Source organism: Scomber scombrus, chromosome 18 (assembly GCF_963691925.1).
Source record: "Scomber scombrus chromosome 18, fScoSco1.1, whole genome shotgun sequence".
Lineage (NCBI taxonomy): Eukaryota > Metazoa > Chordata > Actinopteri > Scombriformes > Scombridae > Scomber > Scomber scombrus.
Genome location: NC_084987.1, coordinates 8607800 through 8635766, shown reverse-complemented (window position 1 = coordinate 8635766; position 27967 = coordinate 8607800). Strand labels below are relative to the sequence as shown.

The 27967-nt window shown below is 40.5% G+C and overlaps 2 protein-coding genes across 2 annotated transcripts in view; both read left to right on the top strand.

Annotated features, from left to right (window-relative positions):
- The window catches only part of plcl5 (phospholipase C like 5), a 126777-nt gene extending 102167 nt beyond the window's left edge, over positions 1 to 24610 (top strand). The window contains 4 exon segments of the mRNA XM_062438515.1: positions 6190 to 6393; positions 10010 to 10085; positions 18515 to 18624; positions 22646 to 24610. Of these exon segments, the coding sequence (XP_062294499.1) occupies positions 6190 to 6393; positions 10010 to 10085; positions 18515 to 18624; positions 22646 to 23104 (849 nt within the window). The 3' untranslated portion in view covers positions 23105 to 24610.
- A 1220-nt stretch (positions 24611 to 25830) lies between these two features.
- hcrt (hypocretin (orexin) neuropeptide precursor) lies at positions 25831 to 27570 on the top strand. Its single transcript, XM_062439160.1, has 2 exons — positions 25831 to 25914; positions 27205 to 27570. Exons 1-2 carry the CDS (start codon positions 25831 to 25833, stop codon positions 27568 to 27570), a joined length of 450 nt encoding a protein of 149 aa, XP_062295144.1.
- The last annotated feature ends 397 nt before the right edge of the window (positions 27571 to 27967 follow it).

Sequence of the window (27967 nt, the reverse complement as noted above, 5' to 3'; positions counted from 1 at the left end):
CATCCGTACATACGTATGTAGGTATGTCTGCCCCATTCATCTCAGGAATGCCTTGAGGAAATTTCTTCAAATTTGGCACATACTCCCACCTGGACTGAAGGATGAACTGATTAGATTTTGGTGGTCAAAAGTCAAGGTCACTGTGACCTCACGTCTGTCCCATTCTCAGGAACATGATATCTCAGGAACACCTGGAAAGAATTTCATTTTCATCTGGCACAAACATCCATTTGGATTCAAGGATGAACTGATTCAAATTTGGTTTTCAAAGGTCAAACTTAATACCTTCTCTTAAATTCCTTGACTTGTCTTGACTACAAATATCATAGTCTGGACAGACATAAACTGCAACTTGACTGGTTGGGAGAGGCATGAAACTGTGAGGCAGAATTTCTTGTTTAGACTAAGCACTTTGTCTAGACAGATTGTAGCCAGCCATGTTATATAGCTCATGTCTTAAAATGGCTTAAGATATGACAAGCCAGAGACATCTGCATAAATGTTAATTACTTCAGTGAGTCTAAACTGATGTAAGTGTTTGTGACTGGACTCATTTCAGTTGCTGTTGTGGATAGAGGCATGTCGCTAATTGTACTCTATTAATGTTGTAGAGGAGAATGGTAATAAAGTGACACTGCTGTACAATTATGAGTTTTATGAATAGTGTAATCATTAATGAGGGACAATTACTGCCCAGGGAAAAGGTCTGTGTTGCTAGGCACTTCAAGCACTACTTTAAAACTCCTTAAAAAAATGAAAATTAGTAACCACGGTGTATATCTGGCCAAGCAGAACCCTTTCAGTGCACTTTGTCATTTTGTTTTGAAGACTGAAGAAGGATGTGATAAAAAGCTTGTTTAATTTTCCTCACACATTACAACATCGAGAGCGCCTGTGAGCCTTTTACATGCCCTGTGTAGTGTTGTTTGGTTGTCATTTTAGGCTTGCAGGCTCTTGTCTTCTCTGACAGCTTTCAAAGTAAAAAAAAAAAACAAGATCTTGCTGTATGCTTTGAACTGTTGACAGCACCATCAGCAATGCTCTGTCTTAACAAGTGAAAAATTGTGTTAATGGAATTGTTAAGCAGTAAATCAAATAAACTAACAAACTTAGCTTGGTCACTTACTTATTTGAAAACACGCTTAAAACAAGCTTCCCATCAAAAGCAAAATAATTGGTTATGCATTAAAAAAACAAAAAGAAAAGAAATCAAGGGCTAAAACACTGGTAGGGACGGTAAAATGAAAGTTACAGCAGATTGTGAGTGAAAAGGACAGATAAGTCTAATTAAAACTTATACTGAATGTGTAAATATGTTTTTTTTTAAAACTTAACACAGGAGATCACATAGTGTATGCACATAAGGAAAACCAATGTGCTTAACACTACAGAGTTTGTACTCAGATGTTCTTGTCTAATACTCAAAAAGAAAGAAAAAAGGGAAAAAATGGCTGCAAAATATACCTGTTGTACTTTTAAAATGTGGCAGGTAGTTGGGAATGTAATTTGATTTCCTGCCTTAACCTGAATTCTCCAGTAACCTGGTTCCTTTTGTGCATGAGTAGCGGATGATGGAAGAATGCAGACTTAATAAAATCAATTTAAAATGTTGATGCTCTGTATAAGAAGACATACAATTAGACAGACTCATGTGTGTTATTCAAGAAGCTAATGTCACAAACTCCTCTTTACATATCCAGGTCATAAATACCAAGGTCTGTCCATCTGACTGCAGTAATCTCAGTCTAATGGCACAGCAAACAAAAGACCAGACCAAACTAAATAAGGAGAGATGTGATTAGAGATCCTGTGGCATGCTGTCATGCATTCTTTGGTTGTGGAAATAGGCACGTTCTAAAAGAGGACATCATTTCCTTTTCCAAGACCCCAATACAGAGCAAAATATGTTTACGTTTGGGAGGTGAAATTGAACCTATCATTTTAGAGGTAGTAAAATCAGCAAATTATAGCCTGAATGGGATAAGAGTAAGGTAATTTCAGCAAAATCATTGGAAATAATAGTGTGAATTCAAGAAGCTAATGAATCAATAATCCTGACAAAAACAGTGTTTCCCCACTAGACAAAGGATTGTTTCTGGCAAAGTCAAAGTGTTGCTTGTTTGAATGATGGCCACCTTAACAGTTTGCCATTATTAGATTCTGATGTCTGCTCAGGTGTGAGTCAGCATGAACATTTCATGCAAATACTTGAAATATGGCTCACTGGGAAGTCAGCCTTGTAAATCTGACAGACTAATCAAACACATCCTAACGATGGTGAAACTCCAATCAGGCAACTCCAAGTATGGAAATAATCACAAGCATGCCATGTGTCACAGCTGACACTGTAATCTGTTTTGTAGCTTTGAATCATCTCTCACCACAAATGTCGTAAGAATCAAATTTCTCACATGAAAAATGGCGGAGTGGATAGATAATAGTATGTGAATGTTTTTTAACCTGATCAAACAACTTTTGTGATGAATTTTCCACAGGTTTGAAATTTAAATGTATCTTTTTGAAATGAAAAGATAAAAGATGAAATAAATGAAAGAGGCAGAGTTGAGAAGAGGGCTTTAAATAGGATAAATAAAGGTGTTTTGGAAATGAGGCCTTGCCTTTTAAATGTAAAAAATGACAGTTGTGAAAGCTTTGTAGTGACCATCTGTGTGGAGCCCCGGTGCCTTGGATCTGGAGGGAGCTGCAGGGCAGCAACAGGGCCTGTGGCCAACAACCAACAAGGCAACAACCAGGGTAGCTCTGGAAGCTTCACCACCGTTGACTCAAAGCCAACATTAGACTTTAACGTGAGAAAGAGTAATCTTTTGTAGCAATACTCATGAGAGTTTTCCAATATCATAGCATACAACGATAGCCTGAAAGCAGTACCACACACACATCAGATGTCGCCATCAAAAGAATTATTTAACCCCACCGAGGTCTTTTAAGACTCCTTTTATCTTTAAACAGCAAAGCTTCCAGGTGGTCTGCTTTGAATAATAACAGAAAGACAAGTGCATCTGACTATTAAAAAGACTGAGGAGATCATTGACCAGTTGGCAGATGGATAGCCATGTTTCATATGTGGATCTAGGCACCAAATCAATTATTCTGCAGGAGACTTGAATGAAGGCCCATGAACTTTATAACATGTTGATGGAGCTGCCAGCTTAGAGATTTAGTTTTTATTATTTAATTTGCCAAAAAGTGTGTGTATCCTCATAACTTTCTAAGATTCACCACTACTCAATACTGTTGCCCAGAGAGAGACAGAAGGCGATACACAGATAGAGGCAGAAAGACACAGAGAGAGGGGCAAACAGAAACAAAAGCAGTGTTGTAACCGGACACGAAGCTCTCATTTGGGGAATGTTGGAAAGGGAGTAAAGTGGGGGAGGGGACTAATTAAAAACACAAGCCTCTCATTGGGTTTTGTAACACCATAGCCTGGGAACAGTATGGCTTTTATTGCACAACAATTATCGAAAAACATTTATGCATGTGGTCCCATGCAGACATGTGAGGAATTATACAAAGCATAATGAATGCTAATAGCTTTAGCGGAGGCTACACTGGAACAGAAACACATGCAGTAACGTACACACATAATCACACAACGGATTTGAATCCAGAGCCCTAAAGCTGTCCCGCTTCCACTTCCATTGTCTTCAGTGGCTGTGCTCAATGGCCCAAAAGGTGTTAACTATGGCTGAGGCTGAGCATACAGATGCCGACTGTGTCCCCTGGCCACCCTCTCCGTCTACAGGAAGGTCGGGCCTCGCAGTGACAGCACATCCTCTGGGGTAGGGGCTGCTGGGGTGGATTTTTCTGCTGGCCTGGAGGTCTAGCCCAGGGAGACAGCTGGTTCCCACACTGTGGAGTGTTGAGTGTGTGGACTGCTAAATACCAACACTGGCTTGTTCTCTTTAAATGTGTACTACGCAGGATTTTCCTACAAAAAAAATGTGTAGTCTCATACAAAAGAAATCCTTCTCAATTGTCACATGTGCTCAAGAGCAAGTATGTGGCGGTGGCAGAGACTCTGCACTCTGCCTGTATTTTCTTATTATTTTGCTGTGTTTGGGATGTTTCTCGGTGCCACGCTTTAGGCAGTGGGTGTGTAGCCCCCAGCCAATAACAACGCGCAGGGTGTGAGGTTGGGACTTGAAGCGTAGCAACCAGGTTACATGGCTGTTTCTGTCTCTCTGCTCTGCCCCGCTCCGCTCTCTGTCATGGATGTATAAAGAGCTGCAGGTCTGTGTGTCTGTTGACCGAGGGCAGGGCTGAGCTACACACATACAGAGCAGACAGGCCACAGTGGACAGGACGATGCTCTGTATTCACACAAAATCCGGCATAGTAGGACCTTCCCGCAGGGTTCTGCAGAGGTGTGGGTGTGTTTATTTGTACTTTGAAACACAACTGCTGTGAAACAGTCAGAAAATAATGTTTTATTTATCTGATTCAAGCCAGCATCACTTGCTCTCTGCATTCACTCTTTACCTCACTGGACCATCACTGCTCGGTCTTTCATTCGGGATGAAGGGGCCAACTTTGAATACTGTGTGTTTCCTACACAGTATACCTTTTAAATAGTATTTTGCCTGCTTCTTTTATGCCCCTTGTTTTTCCTGCGTTTAATTTTCGTCTTCTCAGTGCTTCTCATCATCGTACCACTGCTCTTCTTGTCTCTTTGCAGTTCAGACTTGCCTCTTCTTGCCTCAGTCCAGATTTCTCTATTGCACTCTTTCACTGTCCCTTCCTGTTCCCCCACTGCACACTGTTATTTAACAAAGCTTATTGATTGGATACTCTGTGAAAAGCAGTGGGTCCATTTGAATGCTCAAATTTCCATGCTGGCAGAAGAATGAAACATTGAGAGACAGTTACCTAGTTTCTGGAGCTGCAGAGCCTTTAAATCCAGACATGAAGAAACTCTGGCTAGCAGAGAGAAAGTAAGGCTGGCGGTGTACTCCTGCTGAAATCTGAATTAAGTGTCTTTCCAAAGGCTGACAAACTACTGTTGAATATGGTGCTGCCAAAATACGACATTATTCTTCTGGCTTGAGTTGTGTTTGTTAAATATTCATGCAAGATGGATGGATTTTGTTTTTGTTCTGATTCTTACCACTTCAGATATGTCAAATTAAACTTTTTGTGTGGAGAAAAGGGAAGGGGCACACACACACACACACACACGCTCAACAAACATCAAGAAAAAAAACAACTTCTACAATATATGAAGGTTGAGCGGAAGCACGCCAAATTAGCTCATTGTGCTGGTAGATTTCTTTCTGCTGTGTATGTGTATGACTGAGCTACAGCTGCCCCTGATGAAAAATAAGATGTCCTATCATTACTAAATTAAATAAAAACGACATGTTGAAGTATGTAGCAGCATTGAACTAGGACAGAGACATTCTTGTCATTCATCTTCTGTGGTTGATGTAGGCTCACAGAACACAAGGATAAGAATTAGATAAACAAGTGTGAAAAAAGCAATCAAGAAAAAGTGATGAAATAGAAGGAGAAGTAATTAAAAAAAGAGGTATGAGTGACTGTATATGCTTAGCACCTCGAGGCTGCGGTCAGAGGTTTGGCTCCAGAGCCTCTGGGTTGTTGAATGAGCAGACTGACGTTATGGGAAACCGATAATTTTACTGTCACCAAGACAAACACTCACTGCTCTCTTATCTTGTTTCTAGTCAGAGGGGAGTATCATGATCCCACTCATTATATCTCCTTACTGAAGGTCATGTGCAAAAAATTGGTTGCAATATTTGCCATTCCACTCAGAGCACAAGCACTTCATTTGCCAAGTACAATAAGTCTACAGGAATTTGCCTTAGTTGGTTATTCCGGATGTTGGAGTTGCTTTAGTTGATTTCACTGAAACATACTGCAGAGGTTAAGGTTAGGTCAAAATGAAACCACACCATGAACACTTTCAACTGATTAAAAAGTTTTCCAGAGCAATTTAAAATGAGTGAACAGGGAGTGGTTCAGTGTAAAACATTCTCACATGGAGATAAATGACAAATAGTTTCCATTCTTTACCGAGCAGCATCTATTGAATAAAACCGAGAATTGACACAAATGTGCCACATAGAATTGGGCCTTTTTATGTTTTATGTTTTTATGTCTTTTTTGTATCTAGAAACCCCATAAGGATATCTGCTTTCTTTCCAGAATGCCATGGTGTCCTTCAAGGAGCTCTGCGGCCTGACTCCTGCAGCCAACATGAAGCAGTGTATCCTGACGGTGTCTACCTGGCTGATGAACAGTGAGCGGTCACTGAGGGTGACAGTGGACCTGAGCGAGACGTACCCCACCATGGAAGCTCAGGGTCCTGTGCCTGAGCTGCTACGCAAAGTGCTCAACGCCTACGACATGGTAAATAACCAGCACACACATGAAGAAATGTTTACCAGCATGTGATGCTGTCAGGCAAAAATAATTATTAATAATACACCAGCACCACTGTGCTCTTGTCAAAGATTGAACATTATGATGATAAACAATAACAACATTTTCAACAAATGGTTTCAGCAGCAATTCCTTTTAAAAATCAATATTTGAGTACAAATCCAGTACACAGGCATACATACACACTTAAATGCATCCTATACTGTGTTCATGTGAGACAATAACACTCTTATTATAGCGTGTTACATCTAATGTTGACTTCAGGTGAAGATAAAATGTCAAAGCACTCAAGCATTTAAGTATAAAAGAGGCTGCAGTGGGGTGCTGTGATAAGCACTTCCTGCTCTGTGCACATATTCATAGGTGCTGCATTTACAAGAACAAGAAAAAAACCCAAAGAGGATGATTAACTTTTTCCCTCCATTAATGGTCATTTGCTTAGCATTTAATTTCAGCATTCACACAACTTGAAGTCCTCTGAACTTGCCTCAACCACCTATTGTATGTCGGATGTCCAATTGCAGCTGTTCATTGTATAATTTCAACATGTACTTCTGCATCCTGCTTTCTCTCTTACATTTTTCACCACTTGGCATTGGAACGACCAGAAGGGGGCTGGAGGACTCTGTAATTAGTTATAGCTTGCTGTTTCTACAACCCTTCTGCCTCCCTTTGAGGCTTGGTGATAGCTGATCATGAATGAGGAACAAGGTCTTTGCGTCTATGTTGATCAGGTCAGTGGCACTGCTGCTGCTGCTGCTGCTGACACCTATAGTGCGCTGACATCCGGAGCGGTGCAGCACCAGCACCAAATAGAATCTGCTTTGATTTTTATGAGGCTTCGCACCAAGCAGGAGGCTTGGCACTGTCAGAACTACTCTCACGCTCCAGTCCACAAAATAGTTTTGTGGGGACAAGCAAAAAAACAGGGTGTATTAGAGTTTTTAGAGGTTATTTCATGTACTCACAGTTCAACCCCTTTACAAGCCATAAAAATGTTTGTCATCCATGTTACCTCATTGGATGTTTGATGCTTGATTATTTAGGGTAAGTAGAGTGGTTTGCTTTTGAGAAGCTATTCAAGAAGTGCTTGACAAAAATCCAAAACACGCAAATTAATGTCTACTACAAATTTCCTTTCATCTGGCTACTGTAAGTTATCCTACGGCACCCTGTAATGACAAGTCTAGACACTGTCCTCAGATGCCTCTGTATGTTGTGTTATGTCAGGGGCTTGCAGTTTTCAAAGGTGATGTTGAGGTCTGAGGAGTTAATAAAAACCTGTAGGTCATGTCCTGAGGCTCAGGCCTGGTCATTTGAGTGATTAAGTGATTGCTTCCCAAAGATTGGCCTGTTGGCACGCTCAGCGCAACTGAACAAAGGACCCAGTGTGTGTGTGTGTGTGTGTGTGTGTGTGTGTGTGTGTGTGTGTGTGTGTGTGTGTGTGTGTGTGTGTGTGTGTGTGTGTGTGTGTGTGTGTGTGTGTGTGTGTGTGTGTGTGTGTGTGTGTGTGTGTGTGTGTGTGTGTGTGTGTGTGTGTGTGTGTGTGTGTGTGTGTGTAAATGTGTATGACTTCCTCAGAGCATGACTGCCAACACCAGGCCATTTACTGTAGAATAGTCATCCCATAGCCTGAGTCACCCCTATGTTGGCTGTTGTCAGCCAGCATTATAAACCATGAGCTGAACAAAGCGTCAGCACACTGGACCTCTCTTTCCAGAGGGCAGGCCAGCCAAACAGATATGCACATATATATATGAAGTGTATATCTAAAGAATTTCTTTGCAAAAACATGTGAACTCCTTTTTTCCACTGTGTTTTAGATAGTTAATTCAAGGTAATATCAATCAAACTGCAATTGGGTTGTTTTAATTTAGTAAAATTTACAAAATTAAACTTTTTTTGTTTTCAAATTTCAAGTTTTTCTTGGAGGGCAAAACCGTAAAACTCCAGCTAGCAGTTAATTTTTTTTTGCAAAAACGGATAACTCCACATTTCATGTTTTAAACAAAGCCACGTTTCTTCTAATTGCAGTACTTAACATTTATTCCCGTAAAACAAGCAGATAAAGTGCTGAAAATTGCAACAAAAACAGCCCATTAATGAGCAATATTACACATTTACAAGATCATACCTTGGAAAATCCCAGCTAGAGTACAAAACCCCTGAGCATGACCGTGCCAATGTTTAAACCTGCAGCACACTATTAAAGACCACAGCTGTCCTTTATTTAAAGAGCTACCTCATTGCAGAACTGACTCATTGAGCCTAAAGTTTGCAACAGTTTTTTAAAACTACAACCTATTCTTTGGATACCACACTAAACTGGAAAAGCATTACTATTTTAAGATATTTCATTTAGTATTCAGTTTTATTCCATATTACATATTACTTATCCTTGCTCAGTATAACACAGTTTAATTTAATATTCAGTCTTAGTGTTTCACAGAATTACGTGTTTAACAAGACCAGAACATGATGCAGCTTTAAGAAATGTTGCATTCAAGACTCTTAACTCTTGTTTTGTCGCTATTTTAAGTACTTTCACTATTGCTGCTACTCTCACCTACACATACAACTCAATCCATTCACTGTGGGTTGGTGAGGAGGCTCATGCATATGCAGGTTCAGCACATAATGCAAATAATCAAACACTTGATGCATTAGATATTTAAGATTCTGCATTTTCCACTCGATGAAGGGACTGTCCAAAATGAGATCAATTCTCATAAGGAATGCAAAGCAAGAAAAGGCATGCACATATACACTCTGCACACACACAGTATGAGAGTGCACTTCCTGTCTCCCTTCTGAAAGGACTGACACTTTATTAGCTTCCTCCTCAGTTCTGCAGGGATGCTCCAGCTGGTCCTCCTCAGCCTTTGGGATGATGTTTAGGTCTCAGACTAGACCGCAGTGCCAAGATGCAAAAGAAGAGGTGAAAATAGGAAGTTACAAATTTGGCAAGTGTGGTTTCCCTGTGGTAACAAAACACATGATTTTAATCCAGATATGGGGTGACAGGCCACAGTAGAGGTGGAAAGACAGGTCTGGTCCAAATTGCTTACAATTTCAAGTGTATCTAGCTTTCTCTTGTTCTTAGAATAGAAGGCAATGCAAAGGAAGGGAAATCTCAACTATGTTGTGTGCATGTCCAATTAATTGGGAATAATATGCTTCCCCTGATTAGGATCTTACCCCATTAAGGTAATCAGATAAAGGCATTTACATGACAGTTATATTGTCTTAATTGGGTTAAGGGTGACTTATTAGTATGTGTGTGAAAACATAGCAGCTAAGAGCTCAGTTACATGTCTAAATACCTCAAAAGGACCCCTGGTTGTTGATGTGATAAAGTCTATGAGGTTGTAGCCTCTCCTTGCCTCGGGTTAAGGCACAAAGTGCCAAAAGAGACATTTCTCAGCTATTTAGTGTTTCTTTCCTGGTATTTCTATTTCAGTCATATTTATGTAATCTACTATGAAGGTCCCCTATTTATGACTCTGCTAAAATCTTTTCAGGAGACCCCGGTATGACACTGAAATGCAATGGAGACTAACGCCATGTCTTCTTTGTCTTCTAGATGATCCAAACCAGCAGAACGCTGATAGAGTCGGCTGATGTGGTTTACTCCAAGCTTACACAAGCACAGCGAGCAGGTATGTTATATTGTAGGATGAGCAGTGTCCTCGTCTGCAACATCCTTGTTCATCTTCTACATTCTCTACATTTAAAAACCTGTGATCCCAACTGGACAGGGACACTGGGAAACATGTTGAGTTGGGGGTGCTAAAGGTCAGGTAATCATTTTAGCCAAAGGACTTACACAAGGCGGAAAGCCAAAGCAACTACAGAATTCCACAATGCACCCTGAACAACATGAAATTTGTGAAACCCAACTTGGCGTACCTGTGATATAGGCTTATACAGTTTGTAAATCAAAAGAAATCATCTAAGTTATTAAAAACTGCATTAACAATGTATGCATCAGTTCAATAAGTCTTACTACTGCTGAATAACAAGACCAGATATAGAAAAACAGCCAACTTGAACTTACCATCAGAGCAACCACAGACATTATGCAAAGGAGAGGAGTAAGATTAAAGAGAAAAGGGGAAAAGAGAGCAGGTGGAGTGCCAGACTGCAACAACCTGGTTCGATTCAAGTGACAGATAGAGCAACCGCTGACACAGGCTAAACCAGGTTAAATCACTAAACCAGGTTACAGTCATTAAATATTTAAAGCAATGAACCCTACTCTGCAACCCCTCTGCTGTTTTTCAAGATTCTGTCACAAATCACAACCAAAGAGACTGAACATTATACAAGCATACTGCATTGTGACAGGAGTAAATAACAAAGAGTCATAGTTGCATAGATGTGAAAAAAGCAGCATCTTACCTTATGAACACAATTTGAAAAGCCTCCTTCCATAAATGAGGCATCAGCTCTTGTCCAGTTCTCCCTAATTAGTTTCTTTGCTACAGCGGAGCAACATGTGAAGCATGAAGCTTTATCCGTCTCTTTCACATAATGAAACCATTTGCACCATTGAAACCAACTTGAGTTGAATGATCCTGAAAACCTTCGGCCCCAAAATGCCTGGATGGTAAGTTAAAATCCTTTGGCTGGAAAGGCGTTGACAGCGGTGTTAGCAGCTCCATGATTGCAGCCACAGGTTTAGCATTATCCGGCTGGATAGGACTAAACTCATTGTCAGGGCTGGAGCTGCTGCTGGTGCTATTAGGGATGGACACCAAAGTAACTGAAGCTGAATCATCAACACGTGTCCTTAAAAAGTTTTGAGTGTTTTTGAAAAAGGGTTTTTGAAATTTGACTAGCTACATGCATGCGTGTTGCGTGTGTGCTAGAAATTGCTTCCCTCTATGGAAGTGTCAATCGCAATCAGCAGAGACTAATCTGATTGGCCAATCCGCATTTTGAAAATAAGTAAATCAAACATAACATTAAAATCTCCACCTTCTCTGCTCATAGTCTTACACTAAACCTAAAATATCCCTGTATAAAAAAATAGTTTAATGATATATAGTTTAGTTTCCATTGCAGTTAATACAGAAAACCCCCCACCCCCACTTCCCGCACACACGGAAACGGATGTATAGAAAGTGAAATAACAAGTGATCATTTCATATATACGGTATCAAAAGTTTGGACGCACCTTGCCTTTCACTCAAATGAGAAAGTATGTCTGTACTTTTGACTGGTACTTTATATTCATAATATAAAGTTTTTCAAATGTAGATTCTTTCATTTCATGACACTTCAAAAACATAAAAGCAGCAGCATGATGAAACAGGGCAGGATAAAGCAGATTTCTCTGCTCCTGTGATAAAAATGACTCACGATTCAAGGGCAAGATCTGTATTAGACACAAATGAAATAACCTCACTTCCTGGCATATGTTTAATTAAGAAACATGATATAATAAGAAACAAAAACATAACACTACATTAATTTCTTAAATGTCTGAATTAATATGATCAACTATTCTATTTCTGTTTTTAGATCCAAATGAATCATGTGCTGTAAGAATGCTTATATGCAGCCCTTCAAACACATTATGCGTCGTGTCCTTCTGCCTAATAGAATGAGCATAGTGTAGCTACTCCTACAGCATATCCATCAACATCAACAACACTGGCTGTTGTCGATAGAAGTGGGCCATCATCAGTGAGTCAACACCGAGTCATGTCAGTGGGCAGGTGAAAACAATCAGCCAGCCACATAGACAAAGGGCTGCAGGAGAAAGAGGTCAGAGAGCATAAATATCCTTTGAGAGGATGAGAGAAATGACTAGATTTGACAGAGTGTGGAGTGAGAGGGGGAGGGATGGCAAAACAGAGCTTTTTTTATTTTTATTTTTATTTTTCAGGTGTTTTTAGTGGGATGCTCGATGTAAGAGCTCCAACCTTTTAGGAGCAAGGATACAATTGACCATAATAAGATCATTAGAAGAGAAATGGCTTCAAATCAAGAAATCCTGTGGCTTGTCTTCTCCAGTCTCTTCTACATTCAGCACTAATTGTTCCTCATTTGCCTCGCCTCTACTACGCAGCAGTGCCGCTGCTGAGGAGCTCTTCACATAGGAGCACAAACACTGAATACTGACTACATTTGGCATGTTTATGCTGCACATTCTAATTCAGTAGGAAAGCACATGAACACATTATTCAAACAAACATAAAACTTACAGATTTAGACCTATTATAGACCTTATAATAGCTGATGTAAAGACATTTGCAGTTTCTGTTTGTTTTGTGTATGACAAACCCAAAGGAAGACTAGGAAGACTGGTTCAATTGCTCATGCCAACCCAATATCCCGAGTCCGATAAGCCAATTTAAGCCTGCTATGCCCAGCTTTACTCCCTGGTGTCACACAGAGTCAGGCATATGCCTCACCACCACCACAACAAGCCAAGATACTGGTGCTGTGCAATTACCCAGGGATATAGGTTGAGCGCTGGGGCTTCAATCACAGAGCTGTCCCCTGGCTCCGAGGTTCCCCAGCCCACAGCAAGGAGCATCTTCAAAGGAGATGACTCCCGAGTTAAGCAGTTAAACCCCACGCTGCCACAGCCGCACTCACAGCAGTGTCTGGCTGGATACCGGAGGCTGATGCTCAGCTTACTATTGCTGTCAGGTGAAAACCTTATATTTCTAAAATGTCACATTTTCAGGACCTAAGGAACTCAACATTGGTTTGTGCCTCACATGCATGCTTAAAATAACTGAATTAATTAATATGTCAAGGCCTCAAAAGCCCAAGGGTTGATGCATTTTCTCAAGAAGCATGTAATCCTTCCAATTCAACTGAAGTGAAAAAGTGGGAAATTCCTAAATTTGAGGTTACAAGGTTTTCACGTACAGCATTATGTAACAATACAATGAGGCAGAGGGCTGGAGCGACAGCCCAAAGGGGCCTCAGCTGCATGCCAAACATAGCACTTTCCCTATCACCCACTCCTCCCCTGCCCCCAGCACTAACACACATGCCTCGGTCCATTCTCAAATGTACATAACTCCCATGCCTGTTCATTCCTGCTTCCAGACATTTGTTTTAGTTATGATAGCGATAAGTAAGGCAGACAAAAAGACCGGAAACATATACTATCTTTGGAAAAATACAAATGGCAAGACAAGATGGGCAATTTGTGCTGCAGCAAACATAAAAACACATAAAACACACAACACAACGCAGAAACATACAACAACTGACATAAATACAAGTGAAGGGTGGCCTGCACATATGGTTTTCCTTGAATACACTGTTTATGAAGACAGAAAATACTAATTTCAAACTTAAATGAAATTTAGCCTTGTTGGCCTAAGGAAATAATGCTGTAGGAAAGTGAATTATTTAACTACATGTGAAGGAAATTTTTGCATAAAAATTCCATCTTACAATATCGACTGTATAACAGCTCCATCTACAACAACACAAGCAAATAAAGTATAAAGATTTGTGTCAGTACTTGCAATAACAGCACCCCCTCTCCCACCCCACAGCATTAATAAACTAATTACTTGCTGATATTAATGCAGACACTTCTGTCCCACTCCTGTGCCCAGTGTGCTCTTTGTCCTCTCCATCTGCTTCCTGTCTCATCGGGCCCCTGTTGTCTGTATTTGCCGGCTAATGGGACAGAGTGACTGCATTTTTCTCTCATAAATGCAGAATTATAGCCCACCAAGTTTTTAAGTATTAAGTTTAACGCAGCCCATTCTCTCCTAAACTCCAAATCGGCTCGCTCCCTCTTTCCGCCATCTTTCCCTTGTTTAGCCATTGTCTTGGTTCATTAGAGGCATTTCTTATCCCCTCTAAAGCAGAAAAGCTGTGGAAGGCATTCCATCTCCAACAAAATGCTGCATCTTTCTGATGGCTGGGGAAGCAGGAATTTACCTCTTTTTATAGACTGACAAGCTATGAATGCACCCTCCATAAACCATCTCATAAGCCACCATATGATTATGTACAGACAGATGATGACAATAGCACACGCTCAAAAAAGAATACAGAGGATCAGAGAGTGGAGGCAAACGAAGAGTGATATGGCGGATTTGCATGGAATTGAAGGTTTTGCCCCTATGATCGATCCAGAAGCCAAAGGTATAATTTTGGTGTCATAGCTGTGTGAGGAGCGGAAAAAGGTGCTATTAGAGGACGGGCTGTCAGCAATGGAGAGAGAATATGGGATGGGGTAGGATGTGTGTGTGCGTGTGTGTGTGTGTGTGTGCACGCTGCATCTCAGCTTAATTTAAGGCTGCTGATTGGACCTGACACGTTTGCCCTAGCCATCAAAAATGTGCTCTGCTCATCAGCTAAATGCTGTTGTGACAAAGCCATAATCACAATGACGCGTGAGGCTGCGATCTGAAAAGAGGGACCTGAACTAACCTCCTACTTCCTAACTTGACTTTGATTTTAAATCTGAGCAATGTGAAATGACTGCACGTTGACAGATTCAGCAGTCATACAGTAGGAGGCTAGAAACAGCAACGTGGGTTAGTTTTGGGTTGCTATGGCTCTTACTTCCTCCCTTTCCTCTTTCCTTCCTGTGTTCAGTTTATGCCCAGTCATTATTGCAGCTAATCAGTTTAATTTGGGCAGTGAGGCTGACGTGTTGATGAGGATGGAGAAGTGCTGGATGATCCCCCCTGGGCACTATTGATGGCTCGCCATCACACACACCATTAATGGGGGGCCAGATAGACAGCTGGGATGCACACTCTGGCACTTCCAGATGCTACCACTGTGTGTTTGTGTCTGTGTGTATACTGTGTACACTGGCTTATGTGTTTGCATGCATATCTAATCTGTTTGTGTATGGAGAGCCCACTTCCACCCCTTCTCGCCTCCGTTCCACTAGCTTCTCAAACTCAATGGGTTTTCTCAAGTAACGATTTTGTTCATCAGTATTTCTGATGTTGTGCCTCGGCTTTTGTATCCACATTGAGCTAAAGTGTATTTGCTGGTGCAGTGGCTGATAAGACTGCAATCATTTGTCATTTTAACAAAGATAAAATGATGATTATTGAATCTGCTTTATTGGCTAAGTATGTCTACGCATACAGAGAATTTGACTCCGGTTTCTAGTGGCTCTCAATGTACTTACACGCAACCATGTTCAGGAGCTATATATGGACATGCAGCCAAAAGAAACACAACAAAGCTGAACAGAGACGTGCACACATAAAAGTAGTAGGTAAAAAAAGATATATGCATATAGAAAGAACAAATGGCCAACATACAATGTCTATTTACAGGTGAAAGAGTTTCTATAGATTTTAAACAAAGATACAAGCAGTGTAAATGTGTGTAATAGTGCAATACTGAATCTGTGATGTAATAAGTTACTTCATATTCACATAAAAAGTGGTTATATACAGTTAAATGCAAGTATTTAATTACTTCTGTGTAGTATATACAGATGTATAGATGTGATTATTGTGTCAGTACTCAACAACTGCAGCTTCAACGAGGCTCAACAATGTGCCAATACTAGAAAAGTGGCTACCTAAGAGAGCAGGTGGGATTTAATTAAGACATTTACACAAAATGTATTTCTGTGTGTGATACAGATGCAGCCTGTGAAGCGGTCAGGTGTGTGGTTTGAATATAGCCCTGCATGCAGCCATGTTAAAGCAGGCCCAGGAACAGGTGCAAGCTCACTGTGTGGGTTTAGCAGCCACTGCCTCTGCCTCCCTCCCTGCCTGACGTGCTTATTTATTGATATCCCCTTCAATGCAAAGACTCCATCTCTCTGTTGGTATGCTTCAAGGGCACTCCATATGGATTTCATTACTAAAAAATACAAGGGATACAGACATCTCCTGCTCTTTGTCTCCCCTTGCCATTGTTAAGCTGCTGTTGTCTTACCTCGTCAACAGCTGGAAAATCTTGATGCTGATATTCTGATTCGCCACTGCAGCTTTCCAGCTTCAGATAAAGTAATGAAACACTGATCTGTCTGTATGTATCTCCCACTCAGCCCTTTTTCCATCTGGGTTTTTCATTGTTTCTTTTCATCAGTTCCTGTTTGGAGATGTGTGTTTGATTTTATCATTTACCAACCTTGCTCCCTCCATCTGCCTGTAGCTGTCTCCTTTTCTGCGCGTCTGTATTCAGAGGTGCCACTACAGGATTCATTACAAAGGCAAAAACCCTCTCTGCTCTATGCAGAGACTGTAAGCCTTTACTGAGGTGTGTGTGTCTACACAGAACAGAAATGTTGTCCCCTCAGTCCCCCTTTCTCTCTCTCTCTGTCGTTCTCGCTTCTCTTTTTCTGTTTCCACCAGAGAAGTGAAGCATAAGATCCTGTCTCACCAGAGTGTGCCATGGGGGCCACATTTTGTTTATTAACTCAAATTTTACAGAGTTTAAGTGACAGTAAGGAACAGCAACTGTGTTGGGGGAAGGAAATGCTTAATAATTAGGAAATTAAATGCTTGAAGAGGCTGTATTGCGACAAGCCGCCCCCAGCTAATTTCATCTCTTATTCAGCTCCCTGTCTGCCTCACTCCCCAAGTCCTGCAATCACAAACCGCTTTGGCTCAGCTCTGCACTAGCAGCAGCCCATTAACTACACCAGATTACAAGATCAAATCAGCACTAAACCCTGTTAACACAACTTTAAAGCCCTGAAACTGATATTCTGCAATGGCTGTACATCACCAATTATATGACAATTGAAGAACAACAGGGGTCCTGGCTCTTTTTTGTAAGATTGAGTCTGATGTGCACTGAAGACCAAAGATCATACTTTCTGTTCTTACTTATTGATCTCTTGATCCGTTAGTCTTGAAATGTTGTTGCAGTGAGTGTCCTGTTGTCCTGAATGACATTGCCATACATTTGGTGTGGTTCAAAGATGTAGAATAAAGCTTTAAAAAGAATATGTACTGAACCCTTTTGTTTCCTTTCAGCACACTTGATTTGGCTCTCAGTTGTTTTGTTGTGTGTTCAAGAGCCATATTATTGTGGTCCCCTTTTTTCAGATTTTTGAATTTTCTTTCTATTTTTCTTTCTATTTTCTTTTCTATACTTGCACATGATTGTTGGCATTTGATGCATGTTGATGCATGTGTAGGGATAAGCTTGAAAACCAACAGTGTGAACATTTTTTTGTAGTGGCAGGTGACGTAACTCCTGGCACAACAGAAAGAGCAGGGCATACATTTAAAGCACAATCATTAAATCAAGAAATGTTGAGTTCTTTAATATAATATAGCTCTTTACATACATACGTGTCACCTATACCCTCGGAAAATTACATTTAGGATGGAGGCTTACAGTCATTTCTTTATAAAACAAGAAGAGAGTCTGTCTCCTCCTCTCAGATGAAAATCAGCTTGATTAAAGGGGCTCTCGAGGGGCTGTATCTGCCAACTAGTTACTGAAAAGAACTGAGAACTAAGAGTGAATGCCTTTTGATGATGGGAGTTTTGTGAATTATAGCATATTATGTTTTGTCAATGTCTTTGCAGTGAATCAAAGCTGGGGTGGCATAAGGCCAGTTGTCAGGGACAGATTAAGAGACTGAGACTTACAGCTTTAGGAGGAGTTTGTTCTTAAAGCCCAAAGGATTAGTAATGGTCTGCCTGGGCTAAATGAAGCCAGACCTACTGACTAATTAGAAGTTAGCCTGCTTTGCACTACTCCAATTTTACCCCCATTAGCAATGTAGCACAATATATTGTGATCTATTAAAGGGGTCCTTAAGGTGCCCCTGAAGAGCTGGATAGATGTATTTTCTTCAGCAGAATTTTTGTTGCAAAAGTGGAAAAAGTTACCATAAGGGTAAGCAGTATATTGTATTATTACCTTCGTCATGGTGAATATTTTGGGGTTTGTTCATAAAGTGTTGTGTATCTCAGGCTCTGCCGAGGGGGTTGTGAGCTCAAGAACAGCCCGTGTCAAGCTTGCACAGATTTGTTCCAGAGCATCACATGAGCATAGCCACACTGCCAAACTAAAATGCATGCATCACTTAATGGTCCAAATCTAGACCTGAGTGTCCTGACTGAATTACATTATACAGTAATTTACAATGTGTGTCTGTGTCTAGGTCTGGACTTCCATGAGGACCTGCATCGCATTGGCGCAAAGGAAGGTCTGAAAGGCCGCAAACTGCAGAAGGCAATGGAGAGCTACGCTTGGAACATCACTGTGCTCAAGGTGAGATGCTCCGAGAAACACTTGGCATGTGGCCTTCAACACAACAAACACCCCCACAGTTGTATTATTACATCCAGTGTGTATTGAACACTGGCTAATCTCATTGGTTGATGTTCAGATGTGAGACAATAACCAGCTGGATACACAATACAGACTCTGTTGCCAAGATGAAACTACATAATGTCTTAAAGAGAAACTTCAGTATTTTTCAAATTGGACCCTACTTTCAGTAGCTGTGAATGTTCTGCTTGATCTGCTCTGTTTGTTGTTATGTCTAATCATGTCTCACTCAAGAAGAAGTCTCGTTCCGAAGTCTTGTGAGAGTATAGTTGTTGCAGGAAGACAGCTAAATAATCAGTTAAATATATTTAGCCATGACAATGAAAATCTTTTAGATAACAGTAAGCTATGCTCTCTGTACTCCAACACAACAACCTCTTCACATCACTCCTCCCTCCAGCTCTTACTTACGTTTCCACTGTTTTAGTAGTCACCTCTCGCGAGATAGAACCTGTCAGTGGCAAAACGAGCACTTTTAGTGGACATACTGACAGAACAGAATTGCCCCATTCGATTACATGCGCAGCCTGTTTTGCAGCTGCTACCTGTTGCACTCTCGCTCAATACTGGACCAATTTAAAAAACTGTTATCCCCATTAGTCACTTAGACACAAAAAGATGGGAAAATAGGGTCCAAGTTTTAAAATACCAAAGTTTCCCTTTAAGAAAGCCCTCTGGGCTAATTGTATCTGCCTCTTCTGTAATCCCTCAATCTCTTAATGAAACGCTGTTGGTTTTAAGTACTGTTTTATTTATTTGCTTGTGTAACTATCTTAACAAGACATGATAAGATTGCTTACACTTGTTTTTAGACAAGGGTAGATAAGGAGATGTTGAGCTCCTTGGACATGCCTTGAAGATGATGCTCAGCAAAATGCATTCTTGTTTCTGCCTGCCCCATGGCACAGAAGATAAGTTTACCCAATGCCCTCATCTCATTGCCTCTATGAATACTGGCGGTAATACCAGCACTTATAAAACACCACATGCTGCTCAGACTGCACACTGCACAGTGGGCCTGTTTGGCTAAGTAAGGATGGAGCAGCCAGGATATTTTTATCTCATCTCACCACCCTGAAATCAGTTAGTATTGAGTGAAGAAGCTCTCCTTGTCTGAGCTTTTTGCTAGTGTCAGGATAGGTAGATGACTGCTTGATTCTTCTTTGCCTTCCCATTTCTGCCTTCTCAGATGAGAAACAACAAACATTAATGAAGATTAGGGCTGCAATTAACAATTACTATCATTAAGGAATACTCTAACTGATTTAGTCTATAATGTCAGAAAATTGTGACTAATACCCATTACAGTTTCCATTCAGATCACGATTTTTTGTGCAACTAACTGTCCAAAATTTTAATAAGAAAACAGCAACTAATGAAAGCAGCAGCAAATCATTATATTTAAGTAGCTAGAAAACAGCAAATGTTTGTCATTTTTCACTGATAAATGACTCAAATGATTACTTGATTATTTAAACAGTTTCCAGTAAAATTGTGACTCATTAATTAACTAACCTGAAATGAATGTACTGGCTGTAGCATCAGTCGATCTGTGTTAATAGTATTTGTGTATTTGTCTTTGCATTAATACACCAGCAGCGTGTTTAACAGCCAGATTTATCTTGGTTAAGCTTCATTGCACTATCTGGATGGGGAAAGGCATGTGCATAAGTAGCATAACAGGTGGACCTAATTCCTTTCTCAGCCTCCCTCCCTCTACAATCGGCACCCCAAAACCCACACAACTCCTCATCCCTGCCTTGTCTCTCCAAACACGCACTTTCATCCGCTTCATCTTTCACAGTACTTTAATTTATTTGATGAGCCACTCTCTCAACATGAAGGGATTTTGGCGGGCACATAACTCCTCTTCCTCCCCTTCTTCCTCCCATTCTTCAGTTATAATCTGTGTTGCATACTGAACATTTGGTGAGAACGTGGTGCCAATTTGTTGAGGCTGGCAACCATGCCCAGTTATTTCACCTGTCAACCTCTCCAGATCCTCAGCCAGGCGGGAAACACTCGCTGGTAGATAGTAGAGAGCTGCAAGGAAGTGAGAAAGAAAGAGTCTTTGCTCTTTCTCTCACTCTCTGTTTGTCACCCGCTCCACCCTCACTTTGACAGTTATTGTCAGATCAGAGTTGTCATGGTGAATAAGGTATTTGCCCATTTATATTGGTGATACCACCCTGTCATTCATCATACATCCCTGTCAAAAAAACAAAAACCAAATCAGAGAGACAGAAAGAGAGGCTTTGAAGCAAACGTCAAGCATAATGAAATCCTTTTTAAGAAGAGTAAACAGCTCCAAAAACACTGCATTTTGTTACCAACTCTCATTGTGTGCTGCTTTTCTCCAGAATTCAAATAATTGTATTGTTCTGTACATTTGATGAGTGGAAATAGAACTACACTGAATTCATAAATGATAGTTCAGATGGAGATACATCGCTTTGCTGTCACATACCACACTCTATCTGCCTTTATAACCTTAAAATAATACACTCAAGGCAGGTTATTGACTGCCAGATTTTTATTAAGGAGATGGACTGATTTTGATAAGCAAGGAGTAGATTAAGTTTGAATTTAATTAGGATATAGTGGTGGGATTTGGTGCCTGCCCTTGTTTGGGCTTAACCCCCTGTGGATAGCTTTAGGCCAGCTGCAGGGGTGAATGCACCCGAATAACAGTACATCGGGATTTGGTTCTGGCAGCACAAGACAAGCTTGTCGCTGTCTTATTTTATGCCTGGTGAGTCATGAGTTACGTAATTTGTGTTTTTCTAACATATGACTTATTCATGCCTATGGTTTGCGTGCTCAAGTGGCTCAGGTAAAAGGCCACTTGCAGCATATTAACATCACTGGAGTTGAACATTTTACGTCTGCAGGGAAGCACCTTTACTCATCCTGTAATATGTCAGACTGCTTTTGTCTGCCTTGTGGCATTGAGAACTTTATCCGTTTTAACATTTACACTTCAGTCTGGTGCAGAATGGGTCAGCTGGTGACTATTCATGGGGATGTTAGCCCAACAAGCTGTCACAGCAGGTCAGACTGAGTCCAGACTATTCAGTGGGAGGGAGGAAAAATATGCAGATTCAAAGTTGAGAGGGCAACTGCTTTCAAATTGCTTGTGAACAGATGTTGGCGGAATGGTGGTGTAAAGAACGTGTTGGAGCAGACATGCTGAAAGACAGGGGCTCGTGGCGAGACTGTGTGGCCTGAAGGGAAGGGTCAAGGATTTAAAGGCTGTAGATGTGAAGACAGGTTGTAAAACACATGTGGTCAAATTTGTTTTTCTTTTGGCCAGTACTAATAATGCAAGCACCTCACACACAGAAAATATCGCCTGTGGAGAAGATTCTACCACATTTCCACATGGCAGAGAATTAGCTTTAAGGAGGCAGGCAGCCATGGCAGTGGACCAGATTGACTTGACAGTGCTGTATAGCAGGATGCCTGGTCTGACCACTTCCTCCACACATGGCAGGGATTCTTCTCTGGGGTGCTCCCACATAACGAGCAAAAATGTAGTATAACATTATCACCATATGACAGCACTATTCACCAGCTGAGAGCAGTTTGAAGGTTTGGCGAATAACCAAAGGCCTTCAGTCCATGGCTGTATACTGCCCCCTTCTGTATCTTATTAGATAATGCACCTTTTTTTCTATACTACTTCACCTTATTGTTTCTCTTATTAAATCTGTATTCAAACAGGTAAAAGTCCTTTTGGAATTAAAATATACTTCTCAAAAGCCTTCAGGCCAACAAGTCATCATAGAACTAGATGATATTATCCACAGCACAGACTTTAAGTTAAAATGGATATCAAAGACATTTCTTGCTATTTTTATTGCCTTTAAAATCTGATGATCTTGTGTGGTGTCCACAAAGTTGTCTCTCTTTCTGTCTCCTTATTGTTGTCTCTCTTTCTGTGTCTCTGTCTCAATCTCAGGGCCAGGCAGACCTGCTGAAGCATGCTAAGAGTGAGGCACTGGACACTCTTCGTCAGATCCACTGTGCAGCGCAGTCCTGTGGCCTCAGTAAGAACGGAGCAGCTTCTCCTCAGCTCCAGCATAATCCCCACCACCAGCCACAGCAGTTCCACATCCAGCAACAGCCTCAGGCTAAGGCCCACCCACAGCCTCCACCACTGCACCAAACACAAACTCAGTCCCAACCTCAGACCGTGCCTCAGGCTTATATCCATCCCCAATCCCAGCCACATCACCAGCCACCAGCTCTCCCTCTGGTTCAAACTGTCTCAAAGCCACAGCCACCGGCCTATCCTGAACCCCCACCCGTACCCCACGTCCAGTTTCAGTTCCAGACACAGCAACAGAGGGCAGCAGGACCTCTAAACTCCATCCCCGAGAAAGAGACGGTCAGTGATGATCCTGCAGGATCCTGCTGACCCGCAGCCTGTGCCCACAGAGAATCCTACCCAAAGAGAGACAGAGAGAGTGAGATAGTGATGGAGAATGATAAGCAGAAGGATGTAGAAGATAAGAAGGAGGCGGTGAGCAGTGCCATTAATGAAAGGGAGATGGAGGAAATAATGGAGAGAGTTAAAGAGATGATGATGGTGAGGAAGACTCGTCGCATTAGAAGTGAGACACAAGTATGAAGGGAGGTTTTAAGGTTTGAGCTGGCCAGAGGGCTAAAGAAGAAAAGACAGAGAGACCTCACACTTCATTCATACATTTTAAACAGGATGGAAAACTGGAAAGACAATGTTTATTTTTCCCCATTGCAAATTTGGAATAAATTTCCATTTGAGCCAGAAAGTTTAGGTCTCTTCTGTCTTCTATAATCTCTGGTTCTCTGTTGTGAAAAGTAAAAATGGTAACAACTGGTATTACACTTCTAGTCTGGACCAGCTTTCAGTAGTTGGATCAGTGAGTTACATATCCCTGTCTCTCTCTGGGCAGTGCTAGTTACATGCCCCTATACTACGTACTCTAGCTCTGTGGGTACAGGCTTTACCTTACATTGGCATTTCCTGCCACAAATTTGCCTTTTCATTTCTAGAGACTCCTCGGCATGTCTTTGTGCTTTCATTTCTTCATGCTCACGCTTTTCCTCTTCCATTTTAGACATCTCTTAAAGCTAAGTGCAAACCATCACTCTTTTCAATAAAGAGGATGCCATTTTCATTTTAAGTGCACAATGTAGAGCTGCTCAGCTAGGCTGAGCTCTGTAGTTCTCACCGAGGACCATTTCAGAACAAACCAGGGAGCTGTAGAGTTAAGTAGATAAAACAAACTGCAGCTGTTGATGTGTTCAGTCACACTGAAGCTCTTGCATCCCTTGCTGGTGTCACCCTCCGTCAGACCCCACACATCTCCAGTGTCATTCCTTAGGATTTAAGTTCTTCAACATTTCTGGACCCTCCCCACAGGGTCTCCTTGTCTCCTCCCAAGGGGCTGTGTGCGTAACGTTATGTGAGTTGGTGTTTTGGTCCCCAGGGGGGAGCTAGCCCACGTCCTTGAGTGGCGGAGCTCACCAGCCAATCACAACTGGAATATGTGACTTTGCCTGTTAGAGGCCACGAGTAAAAGTTCAACAGGAACATGGTACTGCTGTTAATAAAAGTAAAGTTAATATAGATGTAAAGTGTATGTAAAATGTATGAAGGGAACATATATGGCTATAATAATTCTTGCAGACACAGACATTAATAATTGATATTATAATTGTTGTTAGTTCTATTGATATTCTAATTCTTTTTTTAACATTACTTCCACATATACAGTGATTTGACACCTGTTGTTCTGTGGTGCAGATCAGGACAACCAGTGCATGTGGGACTGGGAAGAGTGGTCGTGGGTTAGCGCTACAACATGAGAGTCAAACAGTTACCTGACATGTGTTTCACTGCAAAATGAGTGTCTGTAAGTGGCCCATTAAAACTGGCTTTATTGTTTATTCTGTCCATGCACAGTGTTTTACAGGAATGTTGAATACGCATTTTCTTGGCAATTACAGATGAATTCCAACAATGAGTCAATACCTGGACTGACATTTTGGTGAAAAGGTTTCAGTTATGCAGGATTTTGAAAACATCCATGAGTGATTTTTTTGGTTGCAAATCACTAGCTCTTCAAGCGGCAAGCAAACAAAACTGTATTTTTATAGCTCATTTCATTCCACATTGTCCTTGAAAACATGCTAGTGATAACATGATCATGCATCCAAAACTCAAAGCATTTCGAAAGCAGCTTTCACATTGAATCAAAAGCAATCAATAAAGTGTTTAGATAGCTTTATTGATTGTGCTGTGATGTTGTGTTAATTCTCCTGATCCACTAGAAGTAGGCAGTTTATTTTTATCGTGAATGTCTAAATAAAGCAATGCTGCTTGTTGTCCATGAGGTGGCAACAAATATTAAGTAAATGGCGTTAAGGATAAAACGATGAAAACAGCATCATTGCTTTGAGCTGTTGCTGAGCCTGTCTTTTTTAAGTTTACTTTTGAGAGTGCCAGTATCCTACAGGTTATGACGTTTATCATGTGGGAAATGGTTATAGCAAGGAATTAAGGAAAATTTCGAAGGGCCTCTCCTTTTTCGATCAAAATAATAATAATAACTCAAAGTTTTTGGACTCTTTTTTTTAGCTGTGGACACCCCACTAGTGAATACTTTGTGTAGGAGCAAGAAAATGCAGTTATGTTTTGGTGTGTCACTATAGCACCTTTTGTATTGGAGAATAAAGCCCATACAACCTCATTAGAATGACTTTTGAATGAGCTTGTCATTAGAACTGAGAAAGGGCATCTGGGCTTTTTCTATATTTGGATGATATTTTAGATCTCATTGGACTCCTTACCTAATTGACTTCTGTCCCTCACCACTCAGCACAACGGTATGTCTTAATAAACCATTGGCATGCAGCCACAAAGACATACCTGTAGTTCATCAAAGGTCCAGAGAAGTGCCTTGGAGATGGTCTGCCACCAAAGCCTAATTAATGGCAGCTAATATGACATTAACCCTTCAAATGAGCAAGGGGCAGAAACAAGAGTTGGGTGATTTAGTGGCATGTTTGTGGTTGGCCTGAATGACGTCCACACAGTATAGATAACACAAAGCAATATAAAAGACACTTGCTCTTCGCCTGGGGAGATGAGAAGATCAGATGACTCCCTTTCACACAAGCCAAAAGATGATGTGGTTCCCCACCAACTTCCAGAAAGCTGCTGGGATGGACACGCCTAACAGGGTATGGCAGTTTAAATTTGTATGTATAGTTTTCAATTGGGAATTTTTGGGTTTTGAAAGTTGCATAAGGACAATCAAATTTTAAAAGTGTTTGTCTTCCCACTTTTACTTTTCATTTCTAAATGTTTCTTTTCTTCTTGATTTATTTTTATCCTCTCAAGTGTGTTGTTAGGTTTTAATAAATGTTTTGTGTCAACTGTAAAGTGTGAGAGAAATAGTTATATTAGCTATAGTTTACTTCCAAGTGGATATTTTTTGTCTGACCGTGTTACTTATATCACGAGGTGCTTTATGACCTGAAGAAACGCTTCAAGCTTTCTGGCTCAAATTATGTTTGTAAGTTTTATTTGTGGACGGCACCCTTAAAAACTTAAAAAAATATATATGAACTGAAAACAAGCTGAAAACACTTAATGAAATGATGGGCAATCAGTTTATTCCATAGGTTTATTCCCAGAATATTACCTCTTTCCATTTTTTTCCCCAGAAATGTTCATTTTTCTATGTAGTGTTTGTGTTCATGTGTTTTGTGCATGCATTTTAATTATACAAGCCCATCTAAGGACAAGAGTTGCAAAATCACTTCAGCTATAAATACTCTATGTGCAAATTTGGTGAATATATGTCCCTTTTTTTTAAATAGATAAAAATAAGATGTTGTGTCAGATTCAGGCAAATTTGTTCAGAAAGACTTTGCCAATATAATCACAGAGGGTTATGCATTTTCAGCTCACTTGAGCTTTACAAAAAAAAAAAAAAGCAAGGTGCTAGATTGGAGTGTTTTTGTTTTTGTAAAATAACTGACTAAAGATTAAAGTTTTATTATGTAGAATACACGTCAATGTCATTTTGCTGTAGATTTAATGATTAATATCCATTATGTATGGATAAGTAGTTGGTTATGGTGGTACTGTGTATATCCTTGATTAAAGGTTATGGATTTATTATTTACATGTAGATTAAATGTCAGCATCATCTTGTTAGAGATTCAATTATATATTTATTATACGCTGATAAGAGTTTGTCTTTTAATCCTTGATTCAGCTGATTCAATATTAAACATGCATTTTTAAAGACTTAACCAGCAACATGTTGTGCATGTTGTAAACAACACCATATAAACATCTTACTCAGTAATAGCCACATTTCCAAGACAAGGGGGAAAATAATTATAATAAATATTAAATAATATACAAATTTCACATTTTTTCTGTTAGTCTGCCATATCTGCAGATTGTATGCTGGTAATTGTATCAGTTTGGATGTTAACTACTCTTTTCTTGAACATTAGAAAGTCCTGGTTCTGGTCCTGATTTTGCTGCTGTCTCAACTGGCCTGTGATGCTCACAGCGTATCTCAGTGCTGCAAAGGACCATCGCATTCCTGTCGTCTCTATGTTTTGCTCTGTCGCTCTGGTAGCAAACAATTGGGAGGACCTCTCACAGGAGACGCCTCAGCTGGCATTCTTACTCTGGGTAAACGCACAGAAGACGAGCATCGCTTGCAGAGTCGACTCCACCAGCTCCTCCAAGGCTCCAGGAACCAAGCAGCAGGAATCTTGACTATGGGGAAGAGGACTGAAGAGAGGGCTGGAGAGCAGTACATGGACTGGATGGCTCAGTCAGGATCCACCATCACAACACCCTTACCTGTTTGAAGTACCTCATGTTATATGTATACTGGAACTCCATGTAGGTAGAAAAATCACACTTCTATGTGACTGTTATTTCCCAAAATTTATATTTTTGCTCATGTTGAAACAAGTTAGTGATTTTCTTTGACTTGTGCCTGTTTGGATGTGATATAATGTACATTTGCTGTAAGACAGAAACTTGTGTAAAATATAATAATATTGTAATATTGTACATAATGTGTAAAAGATCTAGTAGTGTAATAAAAAAAGCATAAAGGTGACAACATGCCTTTGATCCCTCACGTGTGTGTTTCCTACAGTTGGGTACAAAATTTAAACTTTTTCTTAAATGTTACAAATCTATAACACTTGATATGATGCAATAATGATTACATCATAGGTAAAGACAATGTTGCATTTG

What these genes read in the sequence shown, in the direction of transcription:
- hcrt (XM_062439160.1), top strand. Translation starts at nt 25,831, where the DNA reads ATGACTCCCTTTCACACAAGCCAAAAGATGATGTGGTTCCCCACCAAC. An exon ending in GGATGGACACGCCTAACAGG is followed by an intron (nt 25,915 to 27,204) that starts GTATGGCAGTTT and finishes CTTGAACATTAG; the next exon opens with AAAGTCCTGGTTCTGGTCCT.